The 16,377-nt window shown below is 42.3% G+C and overlaps 1 protein-coding gene across 1 annotated transcript; it reads right to left on the minus strand.

Annotated features, from left to right (window-relative positions):
* Positions 1-723: 723 nt before the first annotated feature.
* TSPAN15 (tetraspanin 15) lies at positions 724-15,160 on the minus strand. Its single transcript, XM_017746455.1, has 8 exons — positions 14,215-15,160; positions 12,218-12,403; positions 10,225-10,299; positions 8,399-8,494; positions 6,702-6,818; positions 3,402-3,449; positions 1,894-2,010; positions 724-1,590 (listed from the first exon to the last, which is right to left on the minus strand). The coding sequence occupies exons 1-8, from the start codon at positions 14,455-14,457 to the stop codon at positions 1,438-1,440; spliced, it is 1,035 nt and encodes a 344-aa protein (XP_017601944.1). The 5' UTR covers positions 14,458-15,160; the 3' UTR covers positions 724-1,437.
* Positions 15,161-16,377: the final 1,217 nt, after the last annotated feature.

The raw sequence follows: 16,377 nt of genomic DNA on the forward strand, positions 1-16,377 counted from the left end.
GGTGACAAGGACATGGAGCAATTAAGTAAGTAGTAGCCATGTGCAGGGCTCAACGCTAGAGTGTGCTGTGTAGGAAACGACCTCGCACTGCCCGTGCTAGACTGGGATCTCTCTTCCTAGAAACCACCAGGAACACCAAAGAACTGGATGAGTCCTTTTTTGGTTCCTGGAAGCCCATGAAGTTTGCTCAGAAATTCTTGGTGAAGGCAGTGAGTTAAGCAGCAAACGCTGAGTTTTGAAAAAAGCAGAAAAAAATATCCAGGACAAGAACATTTTTAAAAACAACAACAACAAAAAGCAGCAAGGAGAGAATAGTATCAGATATTGCCCTGTTTTTCTTAGTGGAGTGTTCAGAAAAGCAGAGATTTAGATTCAGGATATAAATCTGCTTTATTCTCATCCTGGCTTTGGTTTAATTGAAATATTATGATAATTAAGTTTTGCATTTTGCCTGCAGGCCTGGCTGGGGCTGGAGAGGCTGCAGAGAAATGCTCAGGACAAAAGAACACCAACAAAAACCCCAGAGCTCTTGGTAGACTTAGAGAAGCAAGGGAGGCACAGATGTTCAGTGACTCTCCAAAACCCCAGGCAGGCAGCACCCAGGCCAGAATCACAGCTCCTGCTATTTCTACCTTTTGATTTAGTGTTTGAGGGACAGGCTTAACTTATCTAAAAGAATAAAAAGCATTTTAAACAAAACCTATGTGCTTTTTTTTTTTTAAGAAAAACAACTCATTGTTTTTATTTTGACAGTAAATTTTAGAAACATCTGACATACAGAACTCCAAAAAAATAGAAGGTCATAAATCATCTAGTTAATTTACTAACGGGGAAAAATACAGTACATCCAAGACTCAAACATCCTGTAAGTTTATACAAAAGCCAGACAGTAATAAACTGCATTAAAAAATATATCAAGCATTACCTGACCGATTTGACATTGGCATTTGCCCCATTATTAAAAGGCACAGAGGACTGAGCAATGAAAGCGATCAGCATCACATCCATTATTGTCAGTAAATTCATCATGATTAGCATAAAACTCCATTATTAAACACATTTAATATTCACCATGTAGATCGGTAAGAAATCTCTCTTCAAAGGAGTAAGAAAATAAAGTTGGAAAAGGACAAACACTTAAATACGACATCCCAAGACGCAAAGACACTTCCTAGAAATCGACGTTCATATCTTCCCAGAACAGATTTTCTGGCTGTGTTATCACTCAGCAATCACTCAAGAGGAGATTTAATGATCCACAGACCCACCCTCCGGCAGCACCGCGATCTCGTCGGCAGCGCAGGGCCCTTCCGGTGTGTCCTGGGTCGCACCCACCGCCGGCTGCTGGCTGGTTCACCTCCCCACAGTCTGCAACAGGCAGCACGAACCAAAGCTGGTGGGTTTGCCTGGGTTTAGCTGCGTTTTGGGTTCCCCAAGTCACCCCGGGTAACACATGCAGCAGCCAGCTCCAGCTAACTCGGGGGCAGATCTGTGCCGCACATCTTCGAACAGGCTCTCGCTCAGCTTGTGCTCTGTGATGATGTCCTCCACCCGAGTGATGTACAGCAAGGACAGCAGCACTCCCAGGAACTGCGAAAGGAAGGGGCAGCCCCAGTCAGACATCACATGCAGCTTATTCCATCAGAGCATTAGAAAGTCCCAGTTGTCACAGCTAGGGGAAGACTCAAAAAAAACCCCAAGCAAAAGCAAATTACCTCACCAAATCCTGCAAAATATCACAGTGATGCTACTAAATTACCAGCGTGCCACCTCAGCTTATCAGTTACATTAAATTCTAAAAGAAAATGACAATTACAGTCAAATGAGATTTCACATACCGTAGCAACAAATCAGATGTTCCCTCTCACAGTTAATGCAGTGACCCTCTCTTACCTGGGGCAGCAATATGCCGAGCAGCACGCCAGCCATGATGCTGTAGTTGTCCAAAAACCAAATGAGCACAGCATTCGTGCACCCTCGGACGTAGATAACATGCTGAACACTCAAGCGCTGCAAAATATCAGAGTAAGGGTTCAAGAGGCAGTTCCACTGGTATGTGATACATGTGGCAACTCAAAGTTCAGGGAGGCAGATTTGCCTTCCCACCTCTAAACCCACTGAGTTTAACAAAGACCTCATCACTGATTCTTCCATCTGTTGTTAAGCTGTTCCCCACCTCAACAAATTACTCTATTTTTTTTAAGTTATTCTACACTTGAATAAGTTATTTCATTGTCTTAAACCTGTTTGTTGCAGCTATTTTTCTACAAGAAATGCGCCCAATTCTCATTTAAGACCACTTGGAAAGCAGAAAAGTCTCTCTTTAGCTTTCATCTCTGCTTCCAAGTTGAAAGTACAGCAGAGGAAAAATATAAATTGTGGACCAAGTGCTTTGCAAAAAGACCCTAAAAAGGGCAGGAACAAGAGGATCTCGGATTCAGTCCTGCAAGCTGTGTTGCTCTGTGACCCCAACCCATAATATAGAAAGCACTTGAGGCTGCAGAGGATCCTAAGCAGATGAATGGAGTAAAGTTAAGCATATGCTTAAGTGCTCCGTGTTAGAGCCCGGCTGGAGCGTTCAGATGATTAAGCCATAAATCAAGGAATCTAGATGAAGATAAATTGTATTTAAAGATAACCGGTAATCCCAAAAACCAACAACCGAGGCTGGCATTGTGCTCCAAGTGCCTCAAATGAACTGGGGAGAGCAGCTTTTTCACCACCACTCCCCCCCCCCCGCCCTGCCCCAGCACTCCAAAGCCAGGAGTGGAGAACTCAGGGCAGATCCAATTACTGATTTCCCTTCTTAATCACTCCGCAATTATTGCCTTGAGCTGGCAGTCTCTCCTCTGGAGTCACTGGGGCTATTCCCAAAAGGGAAGGCTGAAGGAGGAGGCCCCCATCCCACTCCTGGAGGGAGGAGAAGGCAGCCAACACAACCGGGGAAGTCCCACTTCTCTTCCAGGAATAACTATTATAGGCTTAAAAATAAAACACCCACTACTGGGATATAAAATACTTAAGACACAGCTAAATTGGCTTTATCAATGCCAATTTTACTGAGAAACTTTAGCTTTTAATACTAAGAGCTTTCCCCAACTCAAGTCACTGCTTAAAATTAAGAAAGCAGCTTTTTGTGCATTAATTATGCAATTAACTTGGAGAAGTTGTCAACAAACAAGGAATCGTTGAAAATGCAAAAAAGGGAAGATACAAAAATCAAACAAGATTAGTTTTTTCTCATAGATAGAAATTATTCTGGGGAAAAAAAAAAACATTTTAATTGCTGATTTAACTGCATGGCAGATTTAAGCACACAGAAGACAACTTTATAACAGACCAAAAAAAATGCAGAGAAGCAGCCCTCTCTGCCATGACGGAGTGGGCACTGGCTATGTTACCTCTTGGTCGATGGTTTTGTATCCGCACATAGTGTTGATAATGTCTGTCTGAAAAGAAAACAACAAATATTAACTGCAGCAGAAAACTAAAACCACAAAAATATTATTTTTACTCCTTTGTTCACCCAGCTCATGTAACAGCAATGGCAGGGTTATTTCCCAGTCTGATACCAGTTTATCCCAGCAGCCCCAGTGTCAGATTTAGTTAGAGCTCTACACGATTTTAGAGGAACGAGTATTGTCAGCGTGTCACAACACAAGACATTTGAACCATTTCTAGCCAACAAACCCAGGGTGGCACCAGCAACCAACACGAGCTATGACAGAGCTGTGACACAGCTGTTTCCACAGAATGAACAGCTGGATTTCATTTTAAAGCCTTAATAGCTAAATATATCTTATTACTAAAATCAGGGGTTAACACGGCCTTCATGCCAACACAATGACAAATTTAAGCTTGGAAATATCTTCAGTTTCAAATAATTTCCAATATTATGAATGCTTTTTACAAGACTAAATTCATTACAATATAATTTTATATGCCATTATATATATGTTAATATAAAACTCATATATTTAAAAGAGACTGAGTGCTTGCATTCACCACATATTACTAATGCATTTTCTGTAGCCATGTAATGTCTTCCATGGGTTCTACCTTGAAAGCCTGGAAAAACGAACCTGAAAATACTGTCCACTTACAAATCATCCAACATAAAACCCACCAGCATAAAAGGAAGCAGCGAACAAAGCCAAAGACATGCAGGAAAATGAGAATATGTAAATGAGGAAAATAAAGCAGAACGAACCCTGCATTATTGATATACATTCCTAGAATCCTAGAATGGTTTAGGTTGGAAGGGACCTTAAAGACCATCTAGTTCCCACCCTCCTGCCATGGGCAGGGACACCTTCCAGTAGACCAGGTTGCTCCAAGCCCCGTCCAACCTGACCTTGGACACTGCCAGGGATGGGGCAGCCACAGCTTCTCTGGACAACCAAAAACAGTCCTTCAAAATTAAAACAAAATGTAAGAATGAAGATTTCTAAATGCTGGTAGCCTCTGAGCAGTAGCCTGGGGGTGCCAGGTTACCTTCCCAAGAAGGAAGAGGAATGTTTTCCAAAGATGGAAGACGGATGGTACAAAATGGCAGGAGTATCAGTCAGGGGCAAAGTTTTAAAGACCCCGAAAAAAGCTGAGCTCTCACCTTGAACGTGCAACAGTCTGACAAACAAGGTTCAGCACATTTCTAGAAGAAAAAGCTCAGACTGTTCCACGGGGCTGTTGGGAAACTGTGTGGGGTACCTATCTGCCAACCACAGGTAATAAATACACTTGGAAGTCAGTATCAGTATTAGGCACCAGCATGCTGCGTTGGCTGTGAGTGATTTCATGTTCCCAAAACTGCTGAAGCCTGACTGACTGACACATGGTAACTCTGAAAATATGTGACCACAAGGAATGCAGTCCCACCATTTAATCTGAAACACAGAATTTGCTAACAGGACATTGTGGCATAAGCAACTGTATGCAGAGGAGATAAATGCATTGAGAACAGAGGATTATAGGCATTTGGGACTACCTTCTATCTGCTACACTAGTGTAAGTCTTTAATAAATAATTTGACTTAAACAGTTCCTTTAGAGTCCCCCCAGTATGAGCTGGCTCATGTTAGCAAAAGGCTTTTACAGAGGATCAGAATCCAGCCACCAACATTAGCGGGAGTTTTCCATGACTACAAAACCAATGAGTAATCACAAACCATATCTGTAGCTTTGCAGGACAGAAACCAGCCTGTATTTGGACAGATTTGTCAAACATATAAGACTGATGCATCTTCTGGTTGTTTTTCCCCCAAGGCAGCCATGCACACAGCCCTGGTGCTGGTGTCACCGTGCTGCACTGCCCGGACTCCACATGGCACAGCAACAGCATCCCCCTGCTGCAGAGCCACTAGCCCTCACACACTGCAGCATCTGGAGGAACTACACTTCAATTTGGGGCTTCTCCTTGCCTTTCAATTAACTTCTCTGAGCTTAACACTTCATGGGCTACAAGCAGCCTAATCCCCCCATCCCCAGCTGTCAATGAAGCATATGGAGAATATACTCCCCCTTTTTCCTTGAAGAAGTTTTTATTTCAGTGCTTTCCCTTTTCTGAAGGCAAAATCCTGAGTTGTTCTGCTCCATGCAGCTGCAGATCAGCAGGTACTACTTTCACACACACACACTTCTTCCTCTCAAACACCTAAGACTCAAAGCATAACTGTTTAGCTTTGGTTTCTGAGAATAAATCAAAGCTCATTGCAGATTTAAACAGACCCATTCTCACACACCAAAAATGTGTAAGCATACGTAATAAACACCCTCCTATGATACACATTTCTCAGCAACACCTAGCAGGGTTACTGACACAACCATTGCATTTATTTTTCCTTTTTAAAAATTAAACAGCCATGCTCAAGGCAGATGTTGAAAGGGCAGCCCAAACCAGGCAGCAGCAGGATACCCATCATGAGGTCTACTCTGACATACACCGAATCTCTCTGACTCGTGTTCAGACCAAAGCCCAAAACCCAGTGAGACGTACTGGAGTAGTTGAGGAACAGTTGATAAACAGTTGTTTATCAAATTCAGCATTATATGCACCCCTCAAATGAAGAGCAGTGAATTACAAAATTTAATTAAAACACATTTACATTAAAATCAATGCCTGCTCCTAGGTGCTGTCAGCACCAGTTAGTACCAGTTCATCACAGACTGAGAAACTGGTCCAGACTCCAGTCCTTCCAGGATTTTAGAGGCAGGTAGTTCTCAAGGATGGGTTGGGGCAGACCTGTGCCCACAAGCATGCCCTGACTCTGAGGTCAGTTGCCCACATTTTTTGATTATTCTGGAGATGACAAGGTCATTCTGTTTGGTTTTTAATTCACACAGTAGCTGGAGCACATAACTCTGACCCGCACCCACAGCAGCAATCAGGTCCCAGGCTTCCTGGCAAAGCTGGAGCAGCAAACCCTGGGGAAAACACCAGCAAAACTGAATTTTAAGCAGCTTGGGTTCAGGCAAGCCATGAGATTAGAGGAGCACCCAATATCCCTTCTGGGGCTGGGAAGTGAGTCACTAAAATGGACCACAGCCAACACATCTAATCCATTATTTTCTCCTTTGCAAGCTGTCAAGACCCACAGATCCACTAGGGGAGGGAAGGACCCATTTTCCTTCACTTCTTACCCCAGACTTCCTAAGTCAGATACCTTCTTAAGTGAACACCAGCGATGCTGAGATGCTGGGATTTACCTTATTTCTGATGCAGCAAGTGTAGGGCACCCCACAGGCCAGTGGTCCTGGAGCTGCACAGTTGTGGTACACGTTTTGGGACCAATCTCTATAATCTTCCCCACCACAGCACTTAAACTGGATTTAAAAAAAAAAAAAGATACCAAACTCAATGATCTTAAAGGTCTTCTCCAACCTAAATGGTTCTATGGTTCCAAAAGGAAAAGGAAAAAAAACTTTTATCTTAAACTCTTTGAATAAGTAGAAAACAAAGTAAGAATAAAACAATTTTAAAAACCCTGAGCTACCAAAAACTTCTTTTGTTTTATCAGCAAGGCATGTATGAATATATATCATAAATACAATTTAAAAGAATTAAAGATATAGGTAATATTCCTCTGTCAGTCATTGAACTATAACCCAGAGTGCCAGAGCAAAGTACTTGGTGCTAAGTTCCACCTTCCATATTTTCTGAGTTGAAAAATTATCTTTCCAGGTCTGGACATCATTAAGCAATGTTTTTACATTGACTCTATCTTGACCTGTAATCTACCTCTGCAGTTGTTTTCAGGATTATGACTACATTTCCAACTGGGCCTAAAAGACAAAAGCGTTGCTATAAGGCACAAATTAATCTCACCAAAACACTGTGGGTGTAATTTAGAAGAACTGAAATCCAGCAAACAAATACTGTAAAATTACACTGACTTAATATAAATATGCTCTTTATACTTTAAACGAAGGGAAAAGGAGGAATTCATTTAATCACTAACATGTACATTCGCTGTACGTATCCATAATTTTGGGCAGTGCATGGAAACTTTAAAGCGTTATGAAGTCTAATGACAAAATTTCCTCAGGATGGTCTGCTTTTGACAGACTTTCCATGCTAACTTTGTTTTTCAAAGCAGGCTGCCATCTCCATAATGATGTCCTAGAGTATATGTATCACTTCCTAAGTCAATTTTTTTTAATAATCACTACTTGGCACGGTCACAGACATCACATGGGCCCTGACATCACATTTCTGAACACGTTTTGCTTCTTCTATGGTCTCTGAACTGCATGGCAGAGCTCTTTAATAACCCAATAAACATTTCAACAGACTAGCCTTATTAAAAAAAAAAGGCTGTGAGCCAACACCATGTGCCATTACGTAATGCTCAGCTGGGCTCACCACAATTCCTGAATTTTAATTACAGGTAGATACTCTTCCACTGGTATTTCCTCCCAATAACCACCTCGTCGAAGAGCTCTCTGCATGCCCTCAAGCAGCCACACAATGGCCCAGGCTGTAACAGCCTAAATGCCACCTCACCTCTCTCTATCCAATGCCTCCTGTTAACAAGAGGCTTCTCAATGTCTTGGACCAGCCAGAAACGCTTAGTGCAAGGCCGTGGGTGGACTTTAGACTGAATTTGTCTGAATCCAGCTGTGGGGCCCCTATAAACCTAGAGGTTTGTAGGATCTGACCTTGAGCATCTGAATTGCACCTGCCAAGGCAAAAGCTGCATTTTGGCCCTCTCTTTTGCAGTGAGGTAAGAGGGTTTTTAATCCAGCTGGAATGCTGGATGAGCCCTGACCTCAGCAGCAACACCATAAGAGATGACACACGAGATCTCATCCCCCTCATCAGTAACAACTTGATTGTCACATCACTGGAAAAACTCAAAGCTGTGGCTGAGTTAGTCCAAGGAAAAAAAAAAAAACCAGCAAACCTGCTTTTGAACAGAATCCATGATGTTCTTGAAGTCTAAATCATCATAGTAATTCTCAATTCCTCTTCTAATGTTATCGTTCAAAAATTTGATTGTCTAAAATGCAAAAGGAAAACAAGATTTATGCGTTGCACAATGGGCACATGGGCTGGAACAAAATGAAGAGCATGATAAAGTCACAAGTGTAACTGATGAGCACAAAAGAAAAGGTGCTTTTTTGGCCTTTTTTTAGAGGAAAAAACAAAACACTAGTTAAAAACAAACCTTAGCACAACCCTGCAGAGACCAACCATCTGTTCTCTTTTATAGAAGCAGCCTCCCTGCTGGGTTTGGGCTGGGAAGTGCCAGCAGTGCGACTCCTCTCATTGCTGAGACTCTCCAAGCATCTCCCAGAGATGGTCCCATTATCCCCAGGCATGATCCCTCCCACTGGGCACTGGGGACCCTCACCATCTTTTGGGTGACAGAGCAGTGGGTTTGGGTGCTGGATCTTGGCACTGTGGTCTGCACCACGCCCTGAGCGACAAGGCTTGACTGTGTCACCACCATGAATTTTATTTTCCATGAATTTTCCATTAATTTGATTTTCCAAAGAGTCCATAATTGCCAGATGGAGAGCTTTATTCCACATTAAGTGGAAAAAAAGGTGTATCTGTATGTTTTACAGTGGTTGTTTTGAGAAATATGGCAGTGGGGCGATGGCAGATATAAAATGGCATCTCCTCAGCATGGCATATTAGAAATTAAATCAACAAAGTGTTTTTAAAGTTCAGAAGATGAGTGAAAAGAAAAAAAAGAGCATTTAGTTTTCAAGATCCAGCACAATCTCAGCACAGCAAAACCAGAGACTAATCATAACCAGAATGTAACAACTTTTCTTTCAATCCAGCTGCTGAAATGGACAAAGTTAAAGCCTTACAGGTCAGAAAACCTGAAATACACCCACTCATCTTCTCAGTATTACAAACTGCAACACTTACAAACTAACCAGAACAAAAAGGATTATTGCATCAGTGACAAGAAATAACACGGGACCCTCCTAACTGGTCAAGAACCTCATTTAGTCTCTACAGATTTGAAAAGGAAGTAGAGAAAGGAATGGGAAAAATGGATGAGACATGCAAAACAAATAGAACTTAAATAGAGGCTACTACCCTAGCGTCCATAAATGCTTCCTTGCCCTCCCTACACTGACCCAAACTTCTCCATTAACCTTGAAAAACAAGGAGAGAAACCTGTCCCTAAGCACAGCTGTCCAGCTATAAATCAGAGCATAGCAATCTAGTACTTGCCATAGTGAATACATTTATGTTTTAAAGCATTTCTAACTTTAAAAAATAGTCTGCTGCTTTCTGTGCAGAAAAATCAAGGATTTAACACAGTTATAGCGTGCTTGTCAGTGATGGAGTCTCCTATATAAGTTAGTTATGTTGCTTATGGATGTGGGCAGGGAAGAGCTGTCCTTTAACTGAGGCAAAACATTTTGGCCACTAACAAACATCCATCCAAGTCCATCTGGAAACTTCCCAAATCAGCAGTCAGACCCAGACGGCAAAGCAGAAGAAAGCATTTTTTCATACACGAAGAGCTGGAAACTCATTTTGCCTGTATTACACATTTGTAGTTACCAGATTTTCTCCAAGTTCTTTAATCCAGAATTCATCTCCAGAATGGTGGCAAACCCCACCATTGCTGAACCCTGAAGACTCTGTCTGGAAAGTCTGGACCTGTCTTCAGACCTCTATCAATTAGTGCTCAGGTGACAACTTGAACAGCTGTTATTTAGCATAGCTGAATGACATCAAAACCTAAAGCAAGCAGCTCACCTGGTTCCTGAAGATCAGGGCCACCACTCCGCCTGTCAGCTCGATCAGCAAGCAGATACCAAGGATGTACATGAACTGCAGGAAAACAAGTGCAAGTGAGTCATTAGACAGAACAACTCCAATTACTCTTTCAATTAGTGCTCTTACATCTAGCATTCAATTGCCAACAGACTTGGCTTTCAGCATGGCATTTTAAAGGAAAATATAAAATTATGGGGTTGTTTTTATAAAACTGTCAGTGTCACAAGAAAGCCTTTTTTCCTCACTTAAACTGTTCCGGGCTTTGCCCAATTGGCAAGCACATTATTCTTCTGCTTTGAACAGACTCAAAACCATTAGATCTAATTACCCTGCCGAGATACTCCTTTCCACAACAGCATCCCAGAGAAACACATTGATGGACTGCTACAAACCACACCAAACTTCATGATTTTATGTCCCCTACAAAACCAGTACTTACCTGTTAGCTTCCAATTAGTGGATTAAGCAGCACCTTAGGATAATCCAAACCTACCACATTGCCAGTGCTAAATCAAAGCAAAATTCCAGGCTTTGTACCTTTTAGTGCTTCCCAAATTTATTTACCTGTGTATATACACGTGCTCACAAATGCACTCACACACAACCATGTGTGCACCCATGAGTGCCCACCAAAGCGTGTGTAAAATGTGAAAAATATGAAGAAATCCACAGCACCACAGCTCTCGTGAGAGAGCTGCAACATGCCAGTACTTTAAACGTTTTTCCAACCCTTCAGGCATAAAAGTTGGGCATTATGTGAATTCAGGTCTGCTGTGTAACAGTGAACTGCATCAGGTGTGAAGTTTTATGATCCCTCATCTGAAAATAATCCCTAATTCTCCCCTCTGAAAGCTGCTTTAACTTCCGTGTGCTCAGTGTCAGTGTCAGGAATTCGCCAGACAGGTATCTTTTCTCCTGCTAAATCTGGAATCAGCCTGGGAAGCTGGCACCAGGGACTTGCTTTGTTGAATACCCAGCTGGGTTTGCTACCAGAATGGGAACAGAAAATGTTCCCGGCATCTGACACACCACCACGCTCAGTGGGAAAGGAGCCTAAGGAGGGGCTCTCAGTAAAATTCCAGTATAACTTCAAAATCCATGGTTATTTCTGGCTTTGCCCTCCATAACAAACCACGTATTTAGCACTTTGTTAGACTGAACTGACATGACAAGGCCAGGCTGGGCTGTGTCTTGAGCAACCTGATCTAGTGGAAGACGTCCCTGCTCACTGCAAGGGGGTTGGACTAGGTGGCCTTTAAAAGGTCCATCCCTTCCAACCCAAACTCTCTGTGATTCTATGCAGGTGAAAACTAAGTTTGCACACTTTAATTTTAATTAGTCACACATGCAGCTTCCATCTGCAACCACAGCGTTACCCAGGAATTTCCCTAAAGTTCACCTTTTCAGAGGCACTGGGGAGAAAAACCACGTCCCTTTCATTTCACCCTCAGGGCTCTTCTTGCAAAGGCCCGAGCTGCACATCTAACTTTGAACACACATCTCTCCATCTCCCCACTCATTCCACTTCCCAGGGGAGGACAGACAGACTCCAGCTACACCGGCCTGCCGGACGTCAGCCTGAGCCAGGCTTTCTCTCTTGAGCTACTTCCTCTGGGTTGAAACAAGAAGCCAGCATCAACTGGTACGTCAACAGCTGAGTTTGCACAAGATACACACCGACTGATAATTCACATTCCTGATTATTTTCCATAAAACCTTAACTACTGGGAAGCTGCTTTTCTCAGCACTGGGCTCGGACTCTGGCTGGTTCTGTTGCTGGCAAGACCGAATGTTGCTGCTCCCTGATGGAGGGACCACGGCCACTAAATTCAGATTTAATTAAAATGTTTTAAAAAGCAACTTCAGTAAAATATTTTTCAATGCAGACACAGTTCTGGATATGAATTCAGAGGACAGTGAAAAGCAAAAGCAACAAGCCTCAGAAAGTAGGAACAAAAATCCCAACACTTACTGCTTGCAGAAGGCATAAATTATCTCTTAGAGAAGCCAGTACACCCACAAAGGATACCAGGAACATTATAATGCCCAAAAGTATTAAAATAATTGCTGGGGCTAGAAAGGCACTTTCTAGAGTTTTGTACTTCTGTCTTTCAATTTCTGCATAAATCCCAACAGCAAGGACGAGGGCTCCGATCACCTGGAAGAGAAACAGAGGAGAGCACGGATGTTACTCTTTCTCACAGTAAACACAGAGGTGACAGGTTGTGAGTACACAGGAACCTGTCACTGCTCACTTCAGGATTCATTATAAACAATGAAACTCCCAAAGCAGAAGTTTGGATCAAAAAAATTTTAAAAACCTCAAAGACTAAAGCAGAAAAAGAGATGAGTTGGGAAAAAAATGAAACTTGCTCATTTCAAAAACATATTTCATCATGTTTTAACATTCTGGAAGTTAAACAAATCAAAATGTACATCACTGGCTGAAATGTAATTTATTGCCACCTGAGATCACATATATTACGTATATGAGCAACTGCCATGGCATTAATGACCCTCCTCTGCGTGTCTGTCTGTCTTTCTCTGTGTGTGTGTATAAACATATAGAAATATATATGTGTCTCTAAAATAACACAGTTTCTAAGCTGGTCTGCAAGCAGCCTATCTGTCCCTTCGTATTATCTCCTATTGCCTTTAGGCTCAGTAAATACAGTCAGGTATTTCCTATACCTCCACTCCTCCTGCCATCAGGGGAAAGGCACCAGATAAAAAACTAAAAAAAAAAACCAACCCAGGTTTGAAATTATGTCACTTTCTTGAGCAACTATCAGATAAAGCTGACAAGTGAAATAGGAAGAGACATATTTCATTTAACAAGGTAAAGCTATTTCAATCAAAATAATTAATTAAGTTAAAATCATTTGGTATTAAAACTATGGTGTGCTGCAAATTACTTTGAATTATGCTGAGTTAATTAAAATTAAAAATAGCCCACAATACTTAATCACAAAAATTGCAGTGGAAAAACTTTCCTGCCGACTCCAACAGCCAGACACGTCCTCAGGGAAGAGACCAGACAAAAATCAATCATTTTGGCAACCTGATAAACAACATTCCCCTTTCCTGACCTGACATTTCCACAGGAAACACGAGTCTGCTCTCTGCACACCAATGCTTCTTAATTATGCTTCTTAATTTTTAATTTCACTTCTTAGTTTTGGGTATGACACACTATAACCCGAACAAAGGGCTAGAGGGACCCATAATGTGAGTTACAAGTTCATGAGCCAAACAGGTGAAATACTTTTTAAATTATGAGATATGTTAAAATAAATAACAACTTACTGAAAGTTCTTGATTTTCTATGGGAATGAAAAATAACACCAAAGGACAATATGGAGGGAATGCCACCAGCTTGTCATTTAAAGAGAGAAAATTCTCAGAAGGGTTCATCCATTAAAAGTAAATATACTGGAGCTATTTTAAAAGCAACTGAAAATTTGACCAAATTGAGAGGAACCCCAAAACCAGATTCTCCTGCAAACACTAAAGTGCCACTAACAACAGTAACTCTTGCCTGGTAGATCCCTTGCTTAAAAAGTAAAAAAGCCAAACACTGGACATAAACCTCAAGTATTAAAGCTTGATAGGGATGGTCAGAATTTCAGGAGAAATTCTTGTTGTTTCAAGACGAGAACTTTTTACTGAAATGTCTTTTTCTTAACCTTAGTTTTCTCATCAAAGCATTAAATTTCAAGGGGTTTTTGACTGAAAGGTGCCTGTAAGTAAAATACAAGATACTTCCTACTTTAAGAGCTTAAGATACATAAATGCATCTTTATGTACACATATCTTCACCGCTTTTCACTTCCATTTTTGCCCCCACACCCTCCAAGATTTAGGCTTTCATTACCTTCTATTTTTTTAAGCATTTAATAAAAATCTTTTAAACCTTTAATATGGTCAAACCAGCAGCAGCAATTATTTATGGCAAGCAGATGTGCTAACCCAGAAGTCATCCCTCGAAGTCTCTTCTCCGATCTGTGCTCTCCCTTCCTGTGCCTGGAGGTGGAACACAACTCTTACATCGGGAACCCACTGACACACAGACTGTTTACATCCTGCATCCTTCACAACAGCTCCCAGCTTGGCAATTCCAGCTGCGTACACCGGAAACATCAACCGCCCTTGACTCACATTAAATGAGCATCCACCAGCAAATACCAGGGGATTTCTCAGGGGCTTTTGCATGCACAGAAGCTGCTTTCCCAAGAGAAAAGAGAAGCATTTATTTATTTATAAGCAGAGGCATTAACCCTGTATTTACAGTTCTTTTTCTTAAATAAAGCTCAACAACAGCACCTTCTGTTTAAAATGCTGGATTTTGTTTCAGCTGGGCAAGTAAATTACATTACAGCCCCATTCACCAGCAAGAGTTGTCTGGAAAAGTTACAGTGACAACTAGTTTTTTAAAAAGCCCTGGGTGACAGGGGAAGACCACAAGGCCTGTAGCAAACATCCCCTCCAACACTCCCAGCAATCCTTTAATTTTCTTTCTGCTTTGGATAAGGCTGATCTTTATTTCCTGGTGGTTTAAAGCCATCCTGGGGCCTCAAATCTGGGCGTTCATCACTCATAACGTACCAGAGGCACAGCAACAGCAGGGAGGGAATTGAATGAACTCAGCATCCAGCAGGTCAAAGCCCCAAACAGCAGCAGAACATCACAAACCACCCAATGTTCAAGCAAGCCAATACTCCCACAGCCAAGCTTTACTTCTATTTACACTAATCAAAGAAAAAGAAACAAAAAACAACAAACTCAGCAAGAATAACAGTGCTGAAAAGAGAACGAGGCGACTGACATTTACAGCTGATGAGATCTGCTTCGCTAAGCTGGAATAAAAGAAAATTCTGAGAGCAAAGCCCACACGCCTCACACAATCCAGCGTGTGCTCGGCCCCAGCGCCAGCAGGATGCTGCCCAGCGCCAGCCTTCCCAGGGAAATTCCCCGTCATTCCCCATCCTTCCTTTCCCCTCTCGCAGCCCCCATCCTCCCCCCTCCCAGAGCAAACCATCTCCCTGGCACAGCCAACAAATGGAAGCTCTTGCTTGTAAACGAAGGCAGAGCATTGAAAATCCAGAGCAAGCAACTACAAAGAGTAAATAAAATCCTCAGGCTGCCTGAAAGAGGCTTTGTCCTCCGAGGACACTCTGAGAATGGTTTCAGAAGGGCCCTTTCTCTGCCACCAGATGAATGTTTACATCCCACCACCAAGGGCCCTTGCTGTCAGCAGAAAACGCAGAGCAGACAATGCACACGGTCCTTCAAGAAGGACATACTGCGAAAAAGGGGTTTGAAAAATAACAAATTTGAATTTCTCTTTTCTAAAACTCACAACTGCAAAATAGCTGTGGAGGAGCACGGGGAGTGCCAGGAGCCTAAACCTAAGGGTTGGTTTGTCTGCTAAGACAGACAAAGGATAGCCAAGATCCTGAAAAGCCTGAATTACACCTGAACACTTTGCATTTCAATCTTTGTTCATAAAATCATAGGTTGAATCTGACACTCACTATCAAACTTGCAGGATCTAAGCCTCTTCTCCCACGCAGCAAAGCAAAAGCCTTATGCTTCCAACTGGTAAATACCATGTCAGACAGAAACAGACCAGCCAAACTAGAACTTAAGCAACGTTTAAAGTGAAAACGCCAGAAAGAAAAAACCCTGCCTGAGCACCTCTGACATCAGCACCACCTGAAGCCAGCATGTTCCCAATACCCTAGAGACTGAAAAAAAGCACCTTTTAAAATCACGGTGCTTACAGAGAGTACATGCAAAGAGCCCCAGGGGCTCCATCAGCCCACGGGGTGCCTGGTGTGGATTTACCACATGTCAGAAGTCGGTGGTCACAGTCTGGACCCATCATCTGGGACTTTCTGGCTTTACCAAACAGCTGGATGAGGACAGCAAGTGCCACACATCTGTAAACTCTGAAGCGTGGCAGCCTCACCCTGCGAAGGCTCAGGAGAGGACATACCCAACACACCGAGGAGTGACGTTGTAGGGCAAAGGCTCTATTTTCCCACCTCCCCTGCAGGAGAGAGCTGCATTTTAATACGCACATGAATGATTTTTACCTGCCAAACTTCCAACCTCTGCAAGTCCCCATCC

Source organism: Corvus brachyrhynchos, unplaced genomic scaffold (assembly GCF_000691975.1).
Source record: "Corvus brachyrhynchos isolate BGI_N302 unplaced genomic scaffold, ASM69197v1 scaffold279, whole genome shotgun sequence".
NCBI lineage: Eukaryota > Metazoa > Chordata > Aves > Passeriformes > Corvidae > Corvus > Corvus brachyrhynchos.

What these genes read in the sequence shown, in the direction of transcription:
- TSPAN15 (XM_017746455.1), bottom strand. Translation starts at nt 14,457, where the DNA reads ATGCAAAAGCCCCTGAGAAATCCCCTGGTATTTGCTGGTGGATGCTCA. An exon ending in CTTCGAGGGATGACTTCTGG is followed by an intron (nt 12,404 to 14,214) that starts GTTAGCACATCT and finishes TTTCTCTTCCAG; the next exon opens with GTGATCGGAGCCCTCGTCCT. An exon ending in CTTGCTGCATCAGAAATAAG is followed by an intron (nt 3,450 to 6,701) that starts GTAAATCCCAGC and finishes TTTTCTTTTCAG; the next exon opens with ACAGACATTATCAACACTAT.